The following is a 9,205-nucleotide window of genomic DNA, read 5'->3' as shown; positions in this document are numbered from 1 at the left end:
AGCTTCTTGCAATTCATCCTTAAGCGGCTGCATGTACACATTCATATCCTTCCCCCAGATAATTGGGCCCTGGAATTATCAACATCAGAAATATGTTCTTTCTTTGCATAATCTGCCCGGGGGGAGATTGAGTGGAATGACAAATACATGCAAACTACTGTATTGGGTTGCCATCATGCCTAAGGGATTAAAACCATCCGTGGCGATGCAGACTCGAGGATTCCTTGGATCTTCCGCTTTATCCTGATGCAATCCATCGAAATGTTTCCACGCTTCCCTATCCGATGTGAGTACCGCCATCTTATTCCCATCCGCATCTAGTTCGGTTCTTTTGTCCATTTTGTGCCATGTCATCTGTCTGGCTGTCTCTTTGACCATGAAAAGACGTTGAAGCCTTGGTATGATTGGCATATACAGAAGAACACTAACTGCGATTTTGGTCTACCTCTTCTCACCCATACCGTTGTCTACCACAAGATACATGCAAGACTCGCAATTGGGACAATAGTCCAAGTGTGCATACTCCTTCCTAAATAAGACACATCCTTTCTCACATGCATCTATCTTCTCATAGGGCATCTTAAGTACACGAAGTATTTTGTCTGACTCGTACAGGTTTGCAGGCATGACATGGCCTTTGGGTAGAAAGTGTCCAAATAGGGTCATCATCGCGTCGTAGCATTCTCTTCCCAAGTTGAATTGAGCCTTCAGAGCCATTACTTGTGCAACGGCATCCAGCTGACAAAGCTCAGTGTGCTCGTGGAGAGGACGTTTTGAAGACTCCAACATTTCATAGAAGGCCTTTGCAGATTCCTCCATCTCATTTTCCGAATCCCGAGCATCATTAAAGTATTGCACCATGTCTTCGATCCCGGTACCATGCTCGTCGGTGCGACGACGAACCACCTCAGCTCTAGTGCGTTGTATAGACTCACCATGAAATGTCCAAACCATATAATTAGGCTTAAAACCCCTCCTCTGTAGGTGTTTAATCATTACAGTGTCTGTTCTCTTTTTATAGTTGTCGCATTCAGGACAAGGGCACCCGTTTGTTTCCTAGCCATTTGCAAATGCGGCTTCCACAAACTCCTTGGTTTTTAGAAACCATTTTTTCGTCATCTCTTTCCGACTAGGGTGACCGGTGTAGATCCACGCACGATCACTCATCTTGCCTAGCTAATAAACATACGAGAAATATATTTATATATAATTCAGCATATATATTCATCAGTTAATCAAGTTCGCCAGTTTTATTGCGTCCATGCAACCTACACGCTAATAGATAAAGATAGGTCCTAATCCCACCCGAGTATGTGTAGATTGTGTTCATTTTCCCATGCTCTGCTCCGGATCCAACGCAAAATTTCGGCAGCACCTCCCCGTTGTTCTCCTGATACACGTCTCCACAATAAACAGAGAGGATCTGTATCCGGAGAACAACAGGGAGGCACTGATGAAATTATGCATCGGATCTAGAACAAAGCATATGGGAAAACGAACTCAATCTACACATACTCGGGTTGTCCATGAATTACGTTGGACAATTCGGAAGAATCACGGTTATAAATATATGCAAATGCATGCATATTTATAACTGTAACCCTTTCGAACGGGAGACGCATACTGGTCACGCATACTGATAAATTAATTTAATTACCTATATCTAGCAAGTTTCATCCAAAGACCGACTCACGTCAAATGAAGGGGCGAGGAGGAGATGACATTTGTACTCACCCACGAATGCTGGGGCGAAGCTCGTAGAACGGAGGTCTTCACACAGCAGACCTCACACTACTAGGAAAAGGCCTGCTAGTGGCGCACCTGTTTTGGCTACTAATGGCGCACTACAGGTGCGCCACTAGCATCACGCCATTAGAATTTTTTACTAATGGCGCACCACAGGTGCGCCATTAGTATCTGGTATACTAATGGCGCACCAGGGAGTGCGCCATTAGTAGAGCTCATGGTGCGCCATTAGTATCTGGTATACTAATGACGCACCAGGCAGTGCGCCATTAGTATAGCTCATGATGCGCCATTAGTATCTGGTATACCAATGGCGCACCAGGCAGTGCGCCATTAGTATAGCCCATGGTGCTCCATTAGTATGCCTTCCAGGGCATATATACTAATGACGCACCAGGCAGTGCGCCATTAGTATAGCCCATGGTGCTCCATTAGTATCTGGTATTCTGGCATATATATATATATATGTTTTGTTACAAAACCACAAATTCAACACCACATATCATATATATCAAATATATAATACATAATATGTGCCCAATAGTTTTACTGATTCACAACACATAACATATATGCAAAGTTGCCTAACAAATTTCATGATCCATATATCAAAATTCCATAGCATCCATACATCCAAAATACCATAGCATCCATATATACATATAGTTCCATAGCATCCATACATACATAGCTCCATAGCAAATATAATACACAACGATACAACCCAAATCTATAGGGCAGTGACAACAGTAATCCCAGCTTATAGATCTTTGACCCCATCGAGAAAATGGGTTCAATTTCATTGCTTGTTCTTTGGATACCTACCAGGCTTGTTTAGATCGTTCTATGCCACTGCATATGCTGCTCAAAGGTCAAAAATGTCAGAAATGACTGAGGACCAGCATGATTCTGAAAGACATCATTTTCCAATGCAGAATTTGCTGAATATGTTGCTCAAAACTTCGTCAGATATGTCCTCTTCACTGATTGTTGCCAGAGCCAATGCAGCGTCCCTCAAGTCAATAGTCCAAAAATCCAAGGGCAGCTGCTCATTGATCGACGACTGTAGTCTTGTGAAATCTTCCAGGGTCCTCATGAGCTCTGGACAACACAATGTAATTGGATAAGAAGTCAATAATCTTTCATGCAACAACTGAAGCAACAATTCTAAGAGAAGAACTACTGTGGCTTCTACTGATGGAGTACGGAGATGTTTACCTGGTTTACAGTCCACCGTCGTCCCCCGGAAGGCACGGACTCAAGACCTCTGACCTCTATTACAGCGCTCTCCAGCTCAAAAATGCCTTTACCAATGACTGCACATGTGTGCACATGTTTTATGAAAATTCCGCTGAATTTCTCAAACTCTTCTCCTGGAACAAATGGTGTGCAATCTACCTTGTTGATAACCAGAACCATTGGCACTGCAGAACCTGAGCATTCCTGATCATAATAAAGAGACAAAAAAAAGAATAGTCACTCTCTAATTTATTTACATACGACGAGAAGGGACAAAGAGGACTTCAAACAGAAGGCATGCAAACCAACAACCAGGCAACCACACATCATCAACAAAATTGTTGAGAAAATGAAACTGATGGTACAATAGCTCTTTCACTCTGCAAGCTAAGCATTTAAGCTCCAGTATCAACTATTATGGCTGCAACACCAAATAAATCAAACTATCCAATTGGATATGTGATTCATATGAAGTATGTAGAATTATAGATTACAATCAGTATTCATATAAGAAGATTATACTGCGATATCGTTCGATGTATAAACTTAGGGCATGACACACAACGGAGAAGCAGGATACAGTATGTTGAGCAAAATCCTCTTAAATCACATGGCACTAGGCATTCCGGAGTTTTGGTACAGTTCATTTGAAGTCACAGCAGAATGGTAGTATCATAAAAAGTTCTACGGGTCTAGGTTTGCGGAGAGAAAGATGGGCCCGTGCTCTGACGGGAGTATGAAAAGTGGATGGTATCCCTCATGTTTTCTTGCTTAATTAATCTCGATGTCAAAAAACATCTTACATTTTAAAACAGTTGATCAATTATATATCTTTGGGATGCAATCCTAACTAATCTATTTTTAAGAGAGCTGCCATCATGCTGCCTTGTGTGCTGGTTAATGACTCCATGCCTTAAGTAGCCTTGAACCCATAACAATAAGATATAGCTCATGTAACTTCACATATAAAAAGAGAAAACAACAAAGATTAACAAGCATGGTAATAACGAAATAGAACACTAACAAAGATATGCTGGACCAATATTCAACAAAAATAATGACAGAGAGATATCCATGATTATACCTTACTCCAGGCATTCAGGAGGCTTGACTTTCCAACATTTGGGCGGCCAATAATTGCTATCTGTGCAAAATTGTAAGCGCATTTTCATTCTTAATTAATTTACCTTTAACAATTCAGTATAATGCATAGAATAAAGTACCTGTAGACAAGACAACAACAGCTTATCATACTTTGCAGTATCAAGAGCATCTTGAACCTATTGCCTCATGCTGTTAATTTTGCTGAGCAGCATCAAAGGGTCCAATTGAGGCATCTCGTCTTCAAAATCTAAACGAGCCTCAATTTCAATGATCAATTCTATGCACCTTGATCTCAAAGATTTCACTAGAGTAGACAAGCCTCCCTACAATAGAGGATACATATAATTCAGATTGGAGAACCTACTTATTATTCAAAAAACATCTATATTGTGCTACCCAAAGAAACTGGAGCTGATGAAGTTAAACTTCACAATGCAAAAGGGTTTCAAGTAGTGTCTGCGTCAGGAACTTGTTATCGGCGTGTACAAGGGGGAGAAAAAACAAGTCCTGCACAATAGATGCAAATTTACTCGCCCACTGTTTCGTGGCTTTACAAGGGGGAGGAATGCATCCCACGCACAACCACCGCCCACTGTTTCGTGGCTTTACTCGATGATGATTCGATCAAATCATGGCGCTCACCGCACCATCACGGCCGGAAGAATCTTTTAAGTTGCATGCATAATTGGCCTCTGGTGAAGACACACGAGCCGTAGCCTGCAGAAACCAACGCAACCATGGTTAGTATGTAGCCTCTTTGTGTGATTCATTCGACAGGGCGATAAAAACGCAGAGGATGGTTAATGAGGTACAGTGATGTAGTACTCCATCCAGTACTAATTGTCAGTGGGCAGATGCAATGGGCAATGAGTGAATGGCGATCAAGGAGTGCCAAATGCTGGCACCTGTCCGGGCACTGGCAGCGCAAAGAACAAGCTCTGCTGCCCTGTCCACATAACAGATAAACTTATTCCTTACACACAACAGATAAACTTATTCCTTACGCATGTGTGCGTTTTTTTTTGTCACGTGTATTTTCTATCTTATCCTTGGCAGGTATCTCCTCTTTATTGATGACATATGGTCTGCTAAAACATGGGAGAGTGTCAGAATTTGTTTGCCTGTTCAAAATGTAGAACGCAGTAGAATAATAGTGACTACAAGATTTCACGTTGTTGGCGAGACATGCTTCCCAAGAAATGAACGTGATCTGCTGCACACAGTCGATATTCTCAGTGGTAATGACCCCAAAACATTGTTCAATGAAAGTGTTTGTGAATGCAAAAGCAGCAAAGGCAGCGACAGAGTACAGGTGGACGTCCCTGAGGAGATATGGAAAATATGCGGAGGATTGCCTTTGGCCATTGTGACCATATCTGGTCTTGTTGCCTGCAACCCAAGCAAATCCAAGGACGATTGGAGAAAAGTTTGCGACAAATTATTTTCAGAGCCAGTGGCTTCTCTTACCCTAACAGGGGTAACAAGAATACTCGATCATTGCTACAATGATTTGCCACCAGATCTCAAGACCTGCTCACTTTATTTGACCATATTTCCGAAGGGTGGGAAAATCAGTATGAAACGTTTGACCCGCCGATGGATAGCAGAAGGTTTCTCTAGCGAAAAGCAAGGACTCAATGAGGAGGAAGTTGCAGAAACATACTTTAATCAGCTAATAAGAAGGAAGATAATAAGGCCTGTGGAGCACAGTAGCAATGGGAAGGTAAAAACCTTCCAAGTGCATGATATGGTTCTTGAATATATTGTGTTGAAGGCGAGGGAAGAGAATTTTATCACTGTGGTTGGTGGCCACTGGTTGTTGCCAGCGCCTAGCAATAAAGTGCGTCGGCTTTCCATACAAAGCAGTGTTCCAAGCTTATAAATTCTACGAGAGGCATGAACTTATCTGAGGTGTGATCAGTGACCGTATTTGGGAGCCTACACCAACTGCCCTTTCAGTGTTTCAATGATGCAATAATACAGGTGCTTGATCTTGAGGGTTGGAATGGTTTGAAGGAGAAACATTTCAAAGACATATGTAAAATGCTTGTACTCAAGTATTTGGGCCTCCGAAGAACAGGGATTACCAAACTTCCATCCAACATTGGGAAACTCGAGTATCCACCATTATAACTGATACTAGTAATTAATATCCCTTAAGACGAAAAAAAATCCTGATAAGTATCCACCATTATAACTGAACACCCCAGTGTGCTGACCAGGACAAGCTAGAGGCTGGACATCAACTAGTTGTGAATTCAGCAACGGCTTTCCCCCCAGTAAACCCATAGTTTCCTCGACCACAACATTCGAAAAAAAATAGTTTCATCTACCACAGAATGCTAATCAACACAGGACTATTTAAGTGCAACACCAAGGGAAAGGCCATTACACCCTTGTAACATCACAAGAGGTTTATTACGCAGCTGAAACTACAGTTCTGAGCTAACATTTTAGGCCCCGTATAGTATAGGTCGCAGCAGTAAAATTTCACCCAGTGGGCAAACTTGCAGACGACCAGAAATAACCAGAAGCCCCAGAGATCATACTCGAGCGCACGCACGACACTGGTTCGGCATTTCACCAAACGCCTGGTGAACACGGAGGACGCACGAGATACCGAGGCGGTACGGATGGGACCTCACCAGTAGAGGAGCTTGCCGTCGGGCGCGATGATGTGCACGGCATGGCCCAGCGACTGCAGGATCCAGTGGCAGTGCCTGTCGGAGAGCCTGGCGCGGTTGTCCCGGAGCGGCCGCGGCGACGAGTCCGGGAGCGCGACGGCGCGACGCCGTGACAGGGAGGGGTGCCGCGGCGGGAACGCGGGGGAAGGGGGCCGGCCGCGGCGGCGGTCCGGCGCGAGCCTGCTCACCTCCCGCAGGAGCTCGGCCTGCCCCTCCTCCAGCTCCCGTATCTTCCTCAGCAGCTCCTCCGCCTCCATCGCCGCTCTATACTGGCTGGTAGTTTCCTGGGAGAGCGAGCCGCGGGAGAGGGTCTAGGCAGGACAACGACGCCTTCGGCTTCGCTCACGCCTGACATAATGGAGGGAGGCGGGCGGCGTGGTGAGGGGTGGAGAGAGAGTGGAGAGGCGAGATCCCGGCCGGTTGGATTTGGGAGAGGAGAGGGCAGAGGCAGAGAGGGTTAGCAACGCCATTAGAAAAAAATTTATAACAATGGTCATTAGTAACCCTGGTTACTCTGGTGATGCGTCATTAGTAGTTTTGCAAAAAAAAAATTATAGTAGTGACGCACCACCTACAAATGTGTCATGGTTACTAATGGCGCATGGTTACTAATAGCGCACCAGCTGGTGGTGCGTCATTAGTATATATATATAGTAGTGACGCACCGAGTGTGTGGTGCATCATTAGTGTCCATCACACTAATGGTACACCTGCACATGATGCGCCACTGCTATATTGTAGTGGCGCACTACTTGTCTGGTGCGTCATTAGTGTTTATATCATCTATAGCCCTTTTCCTAGTAGTGTCACAACGACGAGACAACTGTCACATGTAAATCCACCCGATCAACACAAATATTTTGTGTTCATTAATAAAATAAAAAATATACAACTTAACACAAATATATGACCTATATAGATGTCATCTAGGGTTCCATAAAAAAAATATTTCATGCCGGGGTGTAGTCGAGATGTCGTGTCAAGTTTCGGGGCATCGTGTCGGGTGTTAGGGGTGTCATCGAGATGTCATGTTGGTGCGACAACTACTGTTGTGATCTGTTTTGGCGTCCGCACCATGGTCTACTTCAAGCCACCCACCGTTGAACCTTCGAGATCCATCGACGTTCTTGTGGGTATAGATGCGATGGTTGCCGGCGTGGGAATTGTTCAACCTCCTTTGCCTCATCTCATGCAACAACGCTCATCCACTCAATTCTTCTTTCACACCGGTACCATCAGTGCCTCAAGTGGAGCCTCGCCGAGTTGTTGTAGTATCCTCAGTGCTGAAGTGGAATATCACCGATGCCTCAAGGGGGTGGTCCCAGCAGTAATGTTTCTGCAACGACCTCATGGGGGTGGTTGCAGCAGCATCATTGTTGCAGCCCGTGAGCTCGATGGCGTCGTAGCCATGGCAGGTGCGTCACAAGCTCACCGACGTTTCCTAACGTTGTGGCTAGTGCGAGCATAGGCTGCGGCCGGAGGGCTCTACACGGGAAACTACCAACCTAAAAACTAACCTAACACACAGTAGGTAATTAACAACTAACCTGACTAACCTAATTAACAGTAGGTAATACCACTAACAACTAACCTAATTACCACTAACAACTAACCTAACTAACCTAACTACCAGTAGGTAACCACTAACAACTAACCTAACTAAAAGTAGGTCATTAACAACTAACCTAACTAACCTAATTAACAAATTAAACGAAAAAAGGAAAAAAAAATAAGGACTCACCGGAGGGGGGCAGCCGGACGATGAGGACGACGCAGGGAGGACGGCCGTAGAGGAGGAGGGGGCGCAGGGAGGAGGCGGTGCGCTGGGAGGAACGAGCCTGTAGTGGTGGACGAGGGGCGGCGCGGTGGTTAAGAAGGGGGTCATGGGAAGGAGGAGGGCGCGACGGTGGAGGAGAGGGCGATGGTGGCGGAGGGGGCGGTGGTGGAGAAGGGGCGATCTCCGGCGGCGGTGGTGGAGGAGGAGGTCCCAAGGAGGAGGAGGTGGCGTGGTGGAGGAGGGGGCGCGGGGAGGAGGAGTGCACGGTGGCTATGTAGGGAGGAGGAGGGCACGACGCTACAGGGAGGAGGAGGGCGCGACGACGGTGGTGGTTTCGGGGGTGAGAGAGAGGGGTGTGGGGTGGGGCGCGACGACCGTTAGGGGAGAGAGGCGTGTGGGGGTGGGGCGGCGGCCGTTAGGGCGCATCCTCTTTGTCGTCTGCCCCCCGATGGCACAAAGGATAAAAGCAGACGACAAAGATAGATGTCGTTAGGGGGGAGAGAGGTGGTGCGGGATGGGCCGTCCGTGCTCTTTGCCGTCTGCCTGAATGCTCTTTGTCGTCTGCCAGCTGACGACAAAGAGCTGGCTGATGGCAAATAGTATCTTTGCCATCAGCCTGCTCTTTGCCGTCTAATTTTTGGTAGCTGATGGCAAG

General features: G+C 45.7%; 1 protein-coding gene across 4 annotated transcripts; it reads right to left on the bottom strand.

The window, feature by feature from the left end:
* Positions 1 to 2,387: 2,387 nt before the first annotated feature.
* LOC123448748 lies at positions 2,388 to 7,226 on the bottom strand. 4 transcript variants are annotated; one of them, XR_006631925.1, is made up of 5 exons: positions 4,732 to 4,750; positions 4,209 to 4,412; positions 4,070 to 4,129; positions 2,965 to 3,189; positions 2,388 to 2,847 (listed from the first exon to the last, which is right to left on the bottom strand). XR_006631925.1 is itself a non-coding variant. In XM_045125740.1 (3 exons), the coding sequence occupies exons 1-2, from the start codon at positions 7,028 to 7,030 to the stop codon at positions 4,933 to 4,935; spliced, it is 399 nt and encodes a 132-aa protein (XP_044981675.1). In that variant the 5' UTR covers positions 7,031 to 7,226; the 3' UTR covers positions 4,352 to 4,806; positions 4,902 to 4,932. The 4 variants fall into 4 exon arrangements, 3 of the variants coding, with proteins under 3 accessions (XP_044981675.1, XP_044981677.1, XP_044981676.1); XM_045125740.1 differs by lacking the exons at positions 2,388 to 2,847; positions 2,965 to 3,189; positions 4,070 to 4,129 and adding exons at positions 4,902 to 5,035; positions 6,735 to 7,226 and having other exon boundaries at positions 4,352 to 4,806; XM_045125742.1 differs by lacking the exons at positions 2,388 to 2,847; positions 2,965 to 3,189; positions 4,070 to 4,129 and adding an exon at positions 6,735 to 7,226 and having other exon boundaries at positions 4,352 to 4,412; positions 4,732 to 4,806.
* Positions 7,227 to 9,205: the final 1,979 nt, after the last annotated feature.

The sequence above is a fragment of the Hordeum vulgare genome, chromosome 4H (assembly GCF_904849725.1).
Source record: "Hordeum vulgare subsp. vulgare chromosome 4H, MorexV3_pseudomolecules_assembly, whole genome shotgun sequence".
Classification (NCBI taxonomy): Eukaryota; Viridiplantae; Streptophyta; class Magnoliopsida; order Poales; family Poaceae; genus Hordeum; species Hordeum vulgare.
This window is presented reverse-complemented; position numbering and strand designations above follow the sequence as displayed.